The sequence below is a fragment of the Struthio camelus genome, chromosome 17 (assembly GCF_040807025.1).
Source record: "Struthio camelus isolate bStrCam1 chromosome 17, bStrCam1.hap1, whole genome shotgun sequence".
Taxonomy (NCBI): domain Eukaryota; kingdom Metazoa; phylum Chordata; class Aves; order Struthioniformes; family Struthionidae; genus Struthio; species Struthio camelus.
In genome coordinates this window covers 11,139,690-11,153,988 of record NC_090958.1, presented here as the reverse complement: position 1 = coordinate 11,153,988, position 14,299 = coordinate 11,139,690, and the positions used below count along the sequence as shown (strand labels likewise).

Sequence of the window (14,299 nt, the reverse complement as noted above, 5' to 3'; positions counted from 1 at the left end):
CCCAGACATGCTCCTCCTGCTCCCCTGCAACACAGGAGGCTTTGCTGCTTCCAGAACATCATCACCTTTGCTGCCTTTCATCCATTGCCTCTTCCTGTCAGGGTTCAGCCCTGTTGCTTCCTGAGGGTTTCTTGCTAACCCGTGTTGCCTCCACTCTTTTTTTAGGTTGCCAAAAGAAACTTGCTCTTGGTATCTCGGCTTGTTTGTCAATGCTGTGGTGTCACCCTTCTTTGTAAAGGAAGTTAATTCTCCATCAGTGTCAGTATGGCTAAGGAGGCAGAAAGGCACGTTGCCCATCAGTGGGCAGTCCTGGATCAGTCAGCTTCCCGCTGTCTGGAGCGATGGGAGGGCCTGGGCAGAGCTTGGATGTCGTGAGTGATGGAAAAACCCATGTATTATGAGTTACTGTGAGGTATGCTAGAGAGCTCAGGTCTGTCAGACCTTATCAGCGGCAGACAAGTGGCTCTGCACAGAGTAATCCGAAGATCATCAATGCTTATTGTCCCGGTGCTGCCTGAGGGGGGCTGTGACCCTGAGCTGTCTGTAGAAGCGGCAGGCCTGTGCTCTTGAGGCTGTTTGCCAAATTTGTGAGCTGTGTGAATCTGTGTCTGTGCCTTAATTAACCTACAGTCAGACAAGAATTGCTCTGGCTAGAGATGCATAGTTCAGGTGTCCCTGTCCTACCTCCCCTTCTTCAGGCATGACTTCTTTCTCCTCCCCCTTTTTGAAGGAACTGGAGGTTTGATCTTAGTAAGTTGAGAGCTGTGCGAGGGCACAGATGGACTGACACCCAGCAGGCGTTTTGGTCCTGTAATTTGTGATGACCAAAAAAAATCTCACTGCAGAGTGGGAGATACTCAGTGAAGCGATACAGAAGACAGCAAGCAGAAGGTTGAGAGAGGGATAAACAAGCCAAGGATCAGCTAGAGAAATGAAAAAATTTCAGAATGGGGAGGGCCTCTGAACAGTATAAATCTGTCTGTAAATTGAATCGTATTAATTCAGAATAATGCACGTATGCTCTGGAGCAGCATGATCTGCATAGGTCTCCTTCATTCCATAGAAACAGTGTTAATACTGATGATCTTTTAGAATGAATCTGAAGCGGGAGAAGCAGTACTCACCAATTCCATCGGAAAGTTCCTGCCCTTGGGGCACTGAGGTATTACTTCTCAAGTGCAGACTCCTTCAAGATATTTCTCATTTTATTAGGTCAAATCATGAACTTTTTATCTTTGCTGCTGTTTATCTTGACACAGTTGTAGCACAGTGTGTGGTTTTTAGCAACACGTAATCCATTAATGTTGATGTGTGTGGCACCATTTAACGTGCAGACCACACAAGAGTGGGCTGACAGGATGAACTGCAAAGTATCTTGGAACGCGGATCTGAAAACCAAAGTTCCTGACCGTTGGTGGTGGTTAGATTCCTGGCAGTTGGCAAAAGCTTCACGTTCCTGTTGCTGCTGTCCTGGCTAAGCAGTTTTGTTGTTTGTTTGTTTGTTTGTTTTAATAGCATTAAAGAACTGCTGTGCTTTTAATTTTTTGTGATTACAGTCCTTATTCCTAATCTTGCTCCCTGGGAAGTATCACAGCTGCTATACTTCACCTTAGTAGTTGTTGCTTTCTGGAGGTAGGTTAAAGGTTTCCCTTTGCATCCTATCAATTTATTTAAAAAATGTTTGGGGATCACATGTGAGGATGACACTATGCAGAGTGCAGAGTGATCTGTTACAAAGCAATCTGTGAGCATAAATTAATATTTGATTGTAAAGAGCTACCTCTCAGTTGTTGCGGGTTTGAATTTCTGAGAGGCAGCATATTTCCATCATTTAAACGCATACCTGTGTGAACTTTTTATTCCCAAATGACTGATGAGTCTTTAGGATATGACTTACTAGCAGTATTCATGCCTGTCATCTGGAGGAGAATTATTGGTCATATGTTCTGGCAGGAATGCCGACTGTGCGGCTGGATGCAGCTGGTGGGTTTTTTCTTTTTTGTTTGAAAGGAACAGCCAAACATGTTAGGTATCTTCATTGACACCAAATAGTTTTAAGTAATCATTGCTCTGTGTAGCAATGATTTTTCAAGCTTTAAGATCTGTTTATAACTCAAAAATGCTGTAGCTATTTTTAGGCAGCGTGGATATGGAATCTGTTACTACGCCTGTCATGAATACGCAGCTTCTTTGGGTACTTGTTGTAGGTCTGTGCACACTTTGATTCACAAGGCGAGTAGGAAAACTTCAGCTCTCTTAAAAACTGCCTTGATTGTGGCCAGCATAAGCATCATTTAGAGCCCTGCTCTGTGACTCCGTTTGGTACAAGTCACTCTGGCTACGTGTGCTTTGATCGTGTGAGCAAACAGTGCCTCTTTATGCCCCTGGAACCCCACAAAAAACATGACTCATTTTTTCTTAGATGACCTGTTGCAGGCAGTAAACCAAGAGAAGAGCACTTTAGTATTTTATGTAAAACTTTTTTGTGCTATTCTAAGAGTTCAGTTTGTCAGGACATGAAAACATTAATGATTCCTTAATTACACAGGGGGAAACAAAAGCCTGCTGGGAACTATAAATTTGAGTGTCGTTTACTTCAGATTACAATGCTGTCAAAGCAGAGCATGAGAGGGTCTATTTGTCACCACTAATGAGGGAGAATTAATGCATCAGGAAAATAAGATTTGTATTGGCTGACAATGATTCAAAGCAAAGGTTCTGAAATAATTAAAACTATTTCCTTATAAAAGCCTCTCACGCTCCTCTTCCTCATGTTAATCTGCATTCATATTATTTCTTAGCTGTTAGGGGAAAAATCACCAACAGGTGCTACTTTGTACTGAAAGACAGGTCTAGCACAGCAGGGTTTGCATCAAGATCTCCTCCAACTCTACTGGCCCTTTTTTTCAGTGCTCTGAAAAGGACCCTTCCAAATTATTGTCATGTCCTGCTAGTAGTCAGGCTCAGGAAGAGTGGGAACATGCTGCAGGACCATTCAGAGAATGAACACAGCCAATTAATGAGACAGCTAAGCAAGGAACAGAAGATTTGAGCTGAATTTGGAGCTCGTTAGCCACAGGGCGTGAGATGACAACTTGCTGCTTTCCTTGGGCACACTACAAAACTGCAGCAGGCTGAGATGAAAACAGTGTTGCTTGCTAATGAGCACCAGGATCTGACAGTGATACAAACAGAGGGCTTTTCTGTTTTGTTTCGAACTGATAAAAATAAAATTTCAGAGCATGTGAAAAGCAGGCTGCCAGCATCTTCAGGTTTTAATGGTTTATTTCCCTGTTTCTTCGCTGAAAAATACTGCTAGCATCAGCCCTGGTTTTGCTCTTAGTAGTGCTGCATGCCTGACTGTCCTATTGTCCCTCCGCAGATGGGTACTCCACTATCGATCACCGGGACAAGGAGCGCAAATACAAGACCAGTGATAACACCGGGGATGCCTCAGAGAAAGAACCTTTAAAAGTGAGCTGCTGCTTATTGCTGAACACTAGTTGGTGCCTTTAAAAGAAAGGAAGCCTGGTGTCCTCCACAAGAAATGTATGGTAGTTGCTCACCAGGGGGCTGTAAAGGGTTTTTTAAGAGAAAGGCACCATTTCATAACTGATCACTTGCCTGATTAGAAACAAAAGCAAAGTGCTGCTTTTGCAGTGTGGGAGCAAATGCTGCAATGGCTATGTTGCTGTAAACGGATGAGGTTGTAAAAAATAGAATGTGTTTGTTCTGCCACCTTCATCCGGGGACGTTTCTTAGCCTGAAAGAGTGCAACTGCGCAGACTTTGTTCTGAGAATAGTCACTTCAAGCAGGCACTCTCCTTTCTGGTTTTCACCGTCAGCCGTAGGTGTGAGCTTGTGTGTCTGTGTGCAGCAGTATGGTGCACAGTGTTCGTTTCCCCGACACTCATTCACAATCCTGAGAGCGGACTGTGGGAATCGGGCTGCGGAGATGGAGAGAGAGGGAGAGACATGCATACCTCTATGTGTGCCTTAAAAGCAAGTTTGGACAACTTTCTAATTTAAAAAATCTTGCTTCATGAAACTGTTCTTGCTGTGGGCTGTATGTAAATGTGGCTTAATGGGCTCTGCATAATTTCTGCTGCATTGATGTACCTGTTCAGTAAACCACTTTATAAATTGCTTAATGTTTCTAACAATGCTGTGGCTGTCACTTCTCCCTACCTTCAAAACAAACTTGTACTTTCCCCTGGAAAGGTCACTTCTAGAGAAGAAAAAAAGAAAAGATTCAGTGAACCAAGAGTCAGTGATAGGAAGCACTATTGTTACTCTGCAGAAAGCTGTCCTTAATAACCTTCAGCACATCACTGATGATACCAGAAAATCCACATGGCTCATGTTCAGTGGAAACAAAAACTTAAATCAGAAAGGAAAACCCACTATATTGAGCAAGGGAATAAAAACAACATTTAGAGAAAAAACTTTCCATAGATCATGAACTAGGAAGATGTCCTGCTGTCTCAATCTGACTGTATTAACTTGTCTGGTCGTGCGTTAGCCGCTGTGTCCTGCCTTTCCCTGAAGGTATACACTGGAGAATGGCTTCAATCCAGCTGCACTTCTTTTAAGTGCAGGTTGCTGTTTTCAATTTGCCAGCTTTGGGTTTAGCTGCAACTTGTTGGAGGCTGCCCAGTGAGACTTTTCATTAATGTAATCGCTGATTGTCTTGTGACAATCCCACAGTGCCAAACTGTGTGAGCGTGCTGTTTGTGAGCAGGCCCCGAGTGAGCAGTCTGGAGTAACGCGGCTTATCTGAGACACTGACCTGTGTGCCTCAAGTGGCAGTTCAGCCTCTCTCTCTTTTTTCATTTGACCAATACTATGAATAGGTGAAGAAAATGCTGTGTGTTGTTTAGGAGGCTTCTACCACCCTTAAAGCTCATTGCAAGAGAATAGCTATTACAGTTTTCCTGTTTAGTCTTCATGCAACTCATTTGCTGAGCCTATACCTGTGGAACTGCCTATTAAAGGAAACCAGTAGCAGTCACCTTTTCATATGAACCTTCCAGATCCATTTATGCTAGATAAGGTGTAGTGAAAATGGAAGAGAAGTACCTCCAAGGGAACCTTTTCCCTTGGAGGTCATGCTCCCTTCATTTGTTTTTGGAACCAATACAATTGAGCTGATACTCAAGTCATTCAGTGCCCCCTGCACTGCTCCCGTTTTGCTCTGATGTGGCAAGAGATAGTTCTGCCTGATCCAGGGTTAACAGGAAAATTTTGTAGTCCTCATCACAGTTCTAATATATATTAAGGAATAACTGTGCCAAGTGACATATGGATGTTGATCAATAGCTTGACAGAAAATATGTCTTTCTAAGGAAAATAAGCTAAGGCAGAACACTTAGTATTTGTTATTTTTGCCACTTATAATTCATTAAAGTGGTCATATACATCCTCCCTCAAAATTGCAACAAGCAGCGCAAACTCCCAGTGAATGTCTGAAGTGAAACACAACCCAGAAAGGTCCAGTGGGTAGTTGTTTTGCTTTCATGAGAACAGGAGAAGAAGCATTTCACCTTGCAATGCATCTCCTCATAGTCTGTACTGCCTCCTGCCTTCAAGGATGGGTGATAACCCATCCTTGGGTTGGGTGTACACCTCTGAGGTATGCACTGGCATGCCTTCAGTTGGGCAAAGCCTGAGTAGCTGCTACTTTTCCTTCTACCTGTCTTGTTAAACAGAAATGTTGGGGGGGGTGGGGGGGACTTCTGGCTTGTGAACTGTCCAATAATCATGGCTCTGAGGCTGTAAGAGTGGCCAAGAGTTGTGCATAATGGCAGGGAAGTGCAGCCTTTTGGCTGTTGCAAATGCTCTCATCAGTATTGTGCCTCTGCTGATCTTATTTCTTTCTCTGCCACTAATTTTTCCTTGTGCTCCTTTGAGCTGACGTATTGTTGGTGGAGGTTTTGTTTGTTTGATTAATCTGCTCTGTTTTGCTTTTAACTCCTCACCCTGTGCTGCAGAATGACACAAATAGGAAAAACATTAACAGGAGTAACAGGGCTTCGGTGAATCTGGTGGATGCCCGTGACATTAAACCCCAGCCTGTTGACTCCTGGGTCTAATTTGCATGCATGGTAGGTCCTTTTAATGGTAATTGGTGCTAGTGATTAACTTGTCTTGTGCATGATCTGTATCACTGTGGAATCTCTCTAAGGCTAACTGCTAACTGGGTCCTTTCAGACAAATGAAAATGCATTTGAAAAAGAGTGGTGTTTATATTATTCAGTGCATCTTTAATGAAATGCAATCAAAAACTACTTTTTGATTAAAAAAAAACCTGTCAAATAACTAGACAGAAAATTAATATCTTGAATGATTGGGTGTCAGCTGAAATGTGAAAGATTTATGCTTCTAGGCCATGGGAATGAATTTGAGTAGTATGTTCCTGCTTTCAATGATTTTTTTCCCTCTAGGCTCATTATAAGGATTAGCCCGAGACTTAAAGAAAAGCATATCCTTGACTATTTATGGATGTCTCCTGAGGTTCCTGTGAATTACACAGCCCTGCCCATCTGCAGGAAAGCTGGTGGCCGTACACAGTTACTTTGCAAGAGTAGAGGGAATGTGGGGAGTGATTTTGGTTACAGGGTAAAAGTTGGACCACAGCTCCCACTTCCCAGATCCTTCCTTCTCTGGCCCAGCTTTTTTTTTTTTTTTTTTTTTTTTTAAAAAGGCTCCTTTTTTTCCGCTTTCTAGTTCACTGCCATCTCTGTGTGCCAACTTCCTTAGTAATGTCACTAGCCTTGCTTCATCCTGCTGTCTTGCTGGATAGCCCTCCACCCTGGTTATACCTTCTGGCACTCCATCAGTTGTGATGCCACATCTGGAACAGCAGGTTTTGTGCCCCTGGTTATGGCTAAAGGAATATCTTTCACTGTTGTGAAGGCACTGGGCAACTTTTCTATCAGAGTTGGGCCTTAAGGCCCAACTTCCAGATTGTGCCGCCTCCTGCCTCCCTAATGCTGCATGGAAATCACTTTCACTAGTGGGAAGGAAAACCCCTGTGTTGTGGATTTGTTTGTTTTCTTCTTAAGAGTATAGTGTAAGTGCCAAGTGCTTACAGCTTGTTTCTGTTTCCTGGTTGGAAGCACCTGGCCAGAGCAGTATTACAACACTACCAGGTGTTACAATACTGCAACACTGCCCTTAAGTAGCCACAAGAGCCGGCCCTGGCGCTGCTGGCTTGCCACAGCTGGTCTGCAGTGTGTGGTCAGCCTTGTTGGCCCAGCCAAAGGGCAGGTATAAATGTGTGTGCATAGTGCCTGTGCACTTCCATTCCTGCACTCTTCCTCTTAGCAATGAAGGCTTATGGATAGGATACAGACTTAACAAATGAAGTCTGTGCTCCCGTTCTCCCTCTCCTAACCCTTTAGGAACTCCCTATGTTGGTGCTCTGTTGGCGTTTCCAGCCACTGTCCTACCAGTGGCTGATGGATATCGCCAAGGATATGTTACTTGCTGGTATTAATCAGTTCTGACTTTATTTTGCAGGGCTAGAGTCCAACCACTTTTTTTTAATTGAGGGGGGAAAAAAAAAAAAAACACTGAACCGACATGGAGGATCTCATCAGTCACCACTGCCATTCAGACTTGGAAGGCGCTGCATCACTGACCAGGCTGCAGATTCTAGGAGGGCATGGGGAGAAAACACAGCCGCCTGCCGTCGCCAATGCCGGAGCACCATGCCTTACAGCGAGACAGTTTGCTTTTTGACTCAGTCCCAGCAGACATAGCCGCCTCCCCCTCCCTCCCTCTCCTGTGAGAAGAAAGCAAGCAAGAACTGAGAATCCAAGCTTCCATCTAGCTGGCTGCCTTCTTAGATGACTCTTACGTGCGGATGGTGCCAAGTATGAGAAGCGAAGGTCATGCGGCAGCAAAGAGGACAACTTCACGAGTGAAAGAGATACTGCAGAATATTTGAAATATCATAGGTGTAGTCATGAAGATAATAGCACTTTTCTGGTTTGGGGCTCTTTCTTTGTTTTGGGTTTTTTGTTTTGGGTTTTTTTTTTTTTTTTTAACTGTGACTCTAACATTTTTAAGGCTTTTTGACAGATGTTGAGGGTTTTTTTCATTATTTCCACAGGAAGTGCAGGAATGTTGAGTGGGTATGTTGGATTTCAATCAAAGGAGAAAATACAGAACAAAAACTATTAAAAGCTGGTTGAATGAACTGGAGAGTAGATGACAAAATTGCAAGCTGTATAATCTGCTTTTAGAGTAAGCTATATCAATCTCAGTGCTATATTATCATTATAATCTGGTGTACAATACTTCTGCCGTTTGAATTCTGTAATGGCTCTGTTTTTACTTCCACGTACAACAAACAGTTTATTGAAGGTTTTGATGTCCCCAGTTCAGAAATCTCTGCTGAGAAATGGAGTTGGCTGGCTTTTTATTTTCTTTTTCTCAAAGATTGCAGTAAGGAGCTTTGGCATTTTAAATGTACCAGTGTTGCATTGATGATGATTTATTCTCTAACATTACTACTTCTGCCATAGCTGTTAACACATTGGAAGAAAACAAGAGCTTCTTTGTAGAATGTTTTGTTTTGAAAACACTATAAACTTTAGATGGGTCTATCATTTATATTTGATGGTAACTCGATCACTGTTGGATCTATGTTTGCTTTGAGCTATATACATCCTTGATGAAAAATGCCACAAAGGGAACTAGTTTGGAGTTTTGTAAATCATCATCCTGGTTTCTGTGTTGCTGTGGTTTTGTTTTGAGATTACATATTTCAGTTGGTGTGAAAATCACCCATGTGCAAAGGTTCTCCTCTAAGGTGCCGAGGCCTGCTCTGTGTAAGGGGGAATTTTTACCTTATGAGACCATAATCTGCATATACAGTGTCTGGAAATGCCGTGAACTAAATGACTTCAGATCACTGATTTTCTCCAGGCATTGGTCAAGGAAGGGCAGCAGATGAGAACAGGAAGTGAATGTCTCATTAGTAGCATCAGATGCCTTTTGCTGGGTTTTTTTTTTTTTGGCCATTATTCTTTGGTTGCCACATTTATTCCTGAACAAGCTCCTAAAAACAGTGTGACTGGAAAGCACATTTTTTAATCTGGCAAATGACAATTTGGGGTTTTCAGTGCCTGCCGATTCCTTTATACTTAAAAAGGGGAAATACCCAACAACCTCACCTCCCACAAAATATTACTGTAATAGTAAACACCTAATTTTTTTGTAAAAAATTAAAAAACTTTAAAAAAAAAAAAAAAGCAAGTACCAAGAGCTTTGTATCTTCTTGAGTATATTAAAAATTTGACATGAATACATATATATAAATAAATAAAAATATCTATATATCTATATATATATTGTTGTGCAGAGGATAGGTTGACAAAACCATGTTAAGTAGTTTGCAGGAGAAGGATGCATTTGTTGATTCAGGGAAAAAGACTGATGCCAGAAGCTGTCAATGATTTGGATGATACATGTGCTCCTTTGCCCCCTCCCTTTCCAGACCTTCATCTTCCATGCATGTTGCAGTGGTCACTTCTGGATCCTAGGGAAGGTGAAGTTGCTGGGAGCAAACTAAGATAGCAAAGATCTGTCTTTTCACCTGCATGAGAGTCCTTTTGAGCCAAAGATGCTCAGTGGATCAAGGGAAGCAAAGAGATATATCTGTGATTATCTGCATTTGTGTCAGGGGCAGTGTCTCCCTATGTGTAGACATAAAGCGTGGCAACAAAACCAGATACATAGTTTGACTGTATATTCTATCAATGGTGCTCTTTTCATACTTGTTCTGCCAATACGCGGAGACCCTTTTAACCAAGCTACACAAAAGAGTTTTATATCACTTTTGGTTATGTACTTGGTGTATTCTTTTTGTATATGAAAGGATTTTTTTAAAAACGTTCAGTAATTAGCAATGGAACCTGCTTTGTAGCTGATTAGAACAGCATAAGAGAAGGGCCGTGCTGTCAGTCTGTCCCTGATCTACTACTTCAATCCATATATCTACCAAAGGAGTCTGAGCAAAAGTTCACTTAAAATAAAGACCTGACTGTTGAAAGGAGTCTCTGCTAAGACTTTGATTTAGTTATTGTACAACTATTCCAAAGCTAGCAAGAGGTTAACGGAGAAAACTGCGGGGGTTGGGGGGGGGGGGGGGGGGGAAGTGATGTGTCTAGAGGCTAATAGTCCATGACCTCCTAACCCAGGTATCTCATGGCTCTCAGTGGGGCAGTAGAGTGATGCTCAAAATCTGGATCGGAATCTACTTTGGCCTCTGTCATTAATGGGCCAAGCTAAAACCATTGAGGAGTATTTGAGAAGCAAATCCAGAACCTATCCCACTTCTCCCCCAAAGTTGTTTTTGTGTTTATACTGCATCCTGTGATAGCAGACCTCCCTATATCAGGTTAGATGGAACTGGCTGCCTGGGGTCGTTGTAGCAAACTGCTCCTCTTTGTTTTCCTGGGTACAGTGTTCATGGCACCCAGGGTAGTTGAGAGTTCACAACATGGATTACTGCTACATAAAAAAGATGGTATACAGAGAGATCAACATCAAGTCCATGTGCCAAGACTTCTGGGAATCATGTCTTACGCCCCTCCTTCCTGTGCCTCACAATAATGATTAATTCCCAAGTATGTAGCAATAACCCATCAATTGCACTGCAGTGACTTGCCTTTCTCCCCAAACTGTTGTTTGGAATGATGAACAAGGAAAGGGGGGTGGGGGCAACTCTAAGTGAGACTGTCACTTTGTATTATCAGCCCACCAGCCAAAGGCCAAAGTAAGAGCTTTGAACCTGGTGAAATATCTCATGTTCTTCTTATCGGTGGCCAAAAGCTCACTTGTGGAAAGCCCTGATGGGATGTGTGCCCTCACCTGCCTTTACCTCTCCCCTTGTTGGTGCAATGTGTGTGGGCTGTTAGGGCTGTTCTGGGAGGTGGGTGAATGAACCGGTAAATGTTGAGTTTATTTTAGCAGCAGGGATCGTATGTAAAGAAGGGAAAGCGGCAGTGTGTGTGCGTGACTAAAGCTGCAGTAGGGTCTAGAGTCCCCTGCTAAAGGCAGACTGTTTTTTAGGGCTCTGGTATGTGACCTCCTGTTCTCTTGTTGGCTCCACTGTGAAAACTGGAAGGAATCTGCTAGGTAGAAGGGATTTTTACCTACAGAATTTCTAGTGGGAGGGGTGACTGTGGAAGGAAGAGACAGTGTTGCAGGACTCCTGTGAAGAGGAGAAGGGAATTTGTTGGCCCAGTAAGGGCTGAGATAACATGGGAGAGGAAGGAGACTTTTGATGGCAAATAACTGCAGAACTTTGTTCCCTAGGAGGTGGCTTGTACATCTCCCAAGCATCCTCACTAAACTATGGAGACTTAAAAAAAAAAAAAAAGAAAGAAAAGAAAAAAAAAGAAAAGAAAAGGTACTTAATGTTGGTGAGGTGGCTATGAGTCAAGACTCCCCTGCTGAAGCATCAAGTTGAGTGTGAGCAGTTGTGGCAAGTCAGTAGGGCACTGTAGTTAAGGCTTCCCAGGTTGGTCTGTCTGCAGAATCTAAGGAAGAGAATGTAAAGGCAGGGCTCTAGGACATTTTATTTGTGTCCTGGAGCTAAGTAGCCATTTAGCCATGGGTTTAACTTAATAACTGAGGCTGTGTCATTAAGCCAAGTTGAAACGTTCCCCAGGGAACAGCTTGGGCAGCCATAGGTCCTGATCTTCTGTGTCACAAAACACCAGCCTATCCTAGTTCTACTCTTAGTGCCCTCGACATGCAGCTTCTGAACGCTATTGCATCATGAAAGCAAATCTTGTCCTCTTTGCCAAGACATCACAAGGGGGCTGATTTGGGGCTCAGCCCTGACTGGTGATAAGGGACGTACCAAGAAAGCAGGGGGTTGCATGCTTGTTACTGCAGATTAGTAGGTCCTTGCCAGCTCTGATGAGTAGTTTTCAGTGATGTTTTCTAGCATGCAAGACTTATGCTTGGCAAAACAATTTTCAATCCTAGAGCAGTTTCCAGAGCTGGAAGGTGGTGAGTACCTTCTTGTTACTTGCCTTAAAGTTGAGCTTAGAAGGCTCGGCTACCTGTGAGAGAAAGGCATATCTTAAATAAACCCTTAGAGAAGGCAAAGCTTCTGAAGCCAAATGGGCATGTTAGAGACTGGTTATAGTCTCTTCTGCTTTTTAACTGCTTGCTCAGTGAAAACTACAATGTGCCAATATCCTCAGTCCACAGTTTTGTGCTCTTGGGGTTGGGTCATGCTCTCACGCTTTTTTGAGGATGTTTATATAGGCAGAGTTTCTCACAAAGTTTGAGTTGATGCCCCTAAAATCTGGTATTTTTTTTCATCTTTGTCAAAGAAATTCTCTGATTTATTGGTCTAGTAACCAGCCTAGTACCTTAAGAGAAGATATTACAAACCTTTTTTCTTTTCTTTTTTTCTCTCTCTCCCATCTTAAGTTTTACATTGGGGTAGGATGATCTGAAGTCCAGTTGCAAGGTGAGGAGGAAGATAGTGCAGATACTACAAGGCCTGCCAATCTGGTTCTTATTGTTCAGAAAAAATAACTAGACTAAGAAGCTTACTGGTAATTAGTAGCTAATGTGTTTGTAACTATCATGTGCCTTAAAATTTTCATGGTAGGAGAATAAAAAAAAATCAACAATGTTTTTTCTGTAATACTGCTCGACATTCTGTAGTTTAGACTGGGATTTTGCATTGTATTTACACTGTACTATAAACTGAAACACTTAGAATGGTTTGATTTTATGAGTATGGAGGGGAAGAAAGGTGGATTATGCTTTTCATAGAACAAATGTTACCGTGACAGAATGTATTATTACTATAGGATCTTTCCATAACACAGACAAGTAGAATGCTTGTTAGAAACCAGGTATGTAGGATAAAAATTTGGTGTGTTTTCAATAAACCATGCCTGGAAAGAATACATGTGCCATTGGTTATCTTTTTTTTGTTACACCAGGTATTGCAAATATTCTTTGGCTTTATGACAGCACTTTTCTGTGGCAGGGGATTATTCAATCCTAACTCAGGTCAGCACTCAGTGTGTTAGTAAAAGGTCAGTGGTAATGGGGGAAATTGGAATATCCTCTAAACTAGTATAGCTGGAAATTGTGATTCATTGCCGTATGTTGGAGTTGTAGCATAAAAGCCCTATAAGGACCTTGGACTGCAGATCTTTTTTTTTTTTTTTCTTTTTAATATACAAGAATATTTCCACAGGAAAAACAGTTGTGTCACTGTTTAAACGTCTGTACATTTGGGACCAAAAGCTGAACTTGCTGATGGCTTTTCCACTTGGGAAGCTATTGACATTTCCCAATTTAGTCATAAAAGCCTTGTAATTTTACAAAGATTTCACATCTGTGAAATACATGCAAGTATACTCATAAATACAAATGTATAAGAATAACAGGAAATCTGTAAGTTTGTTGGAGATGTGTGAGGTTTGGTTGAAATGAGAAAGTGATATTTTTGGGATGTGCCAAATAATTGGCTGCGGGGTGGGGGGGTGGAGTTCAGATCAAGTAGCAGCCAGTTACTGGCTCTTTTCTGGTTCATTCTCCTGAGGAGGTTCATGTGTGTTGATAAGATCAGTATGGAGATGGATGCACCCAAACACAGCATGCTTACTGACATGCCCTCACAAAGGAAGACAAAACACAGTAAATCTTGACGTAAGTGTTCTGCAAGGCCTTGCAGATGGAATGGAGGTTGGTTGTTCTGTGAGTGAAAGGTTGATGAAACACTGCTAGTTACAAGTCTGCTGTGTGTTAATGCTTCTCAGCACTGCGTGGTTCCATTTACTTGTGGATCCTTGCTAACAGCACTGGGAAGGTCATCTTCAGCTTGCCTTCCCTCCTTATGTCAGATATCCTGAATGCATACACAGAAGTTAAGTAAAATCATCTCCAGGTTCTGTGCTTGCATTTGGAGCATCTAGTTTCACAAGTGCTGCGGTAAGATGGGGGCTCCTGGGCTTAGCATCTTGCTCCTAGGTATCACTGGCATTCTACTGCAATGAGGAATCTGATTTTCTTTTTTCATGGATGCATTAATAATGGCAATGAATAGTAGATGCTGTAGGTAAGATACTGAGCTAAAACAAGTATGTTGTTTCTACAGCTGACCTTTTATAGCTGTCAGAGTGATTTCATTTCCAGCTTATCACAGGTTGGGCAAATGGAAGCAATGAGTCCCACAGGTGAAAGGTTAACCTGGGAACTACCTGGCATGAAATATCACAGCCCTCATCTGTTTCAGGTTTCAGCAGTGTCT

The 14,299-nt window shown here is 42.4% G+C and overlaps 1 protein-coding gene across 29 annotated transcripts in view; it reads left to right on the top strand.

Moving 5' to 3' along the window:
- ARVCF (ARVCF delta catenin family member) overlaps positions 1 to 12,945 on the top strand; it is a 305,859-nt gene extending 292,914 nt beyond the window's left edge. For 22 of the 29 annotated variants that reach the window (XM_068911528.1, XM_068911526.1, XM_009666718.2 and 19 more), the window contains 3 exons: positions 3,383 to 3,474; positions 5,991 to 6,104; positions 7,522 to 12,945. In XM_068911528.1, coding sequence (XP_068767629.1) covers positions 3,383 to 3,474; positions 5,991 to 6,092 — 194 coding nt within the window. In that variant the 3' untranslated portion in view covers positions 6,093 to 6,104; positions 7,522 to 12,945. The remainder of the gene's footprint in view (positions 1 to 3,382; positions 3,475 to 5,990; positions 6,105 to 7,521) is intronic. The other 7 variants (XM_068911536.1, XM_068911532.1, XM_068911534.1 and 4 more) reach the window with 1 other exon arrangement.
- The last annotated feature ends 1,354 nt before the right edge of the window (positions 12,946 to 14,299 follow it).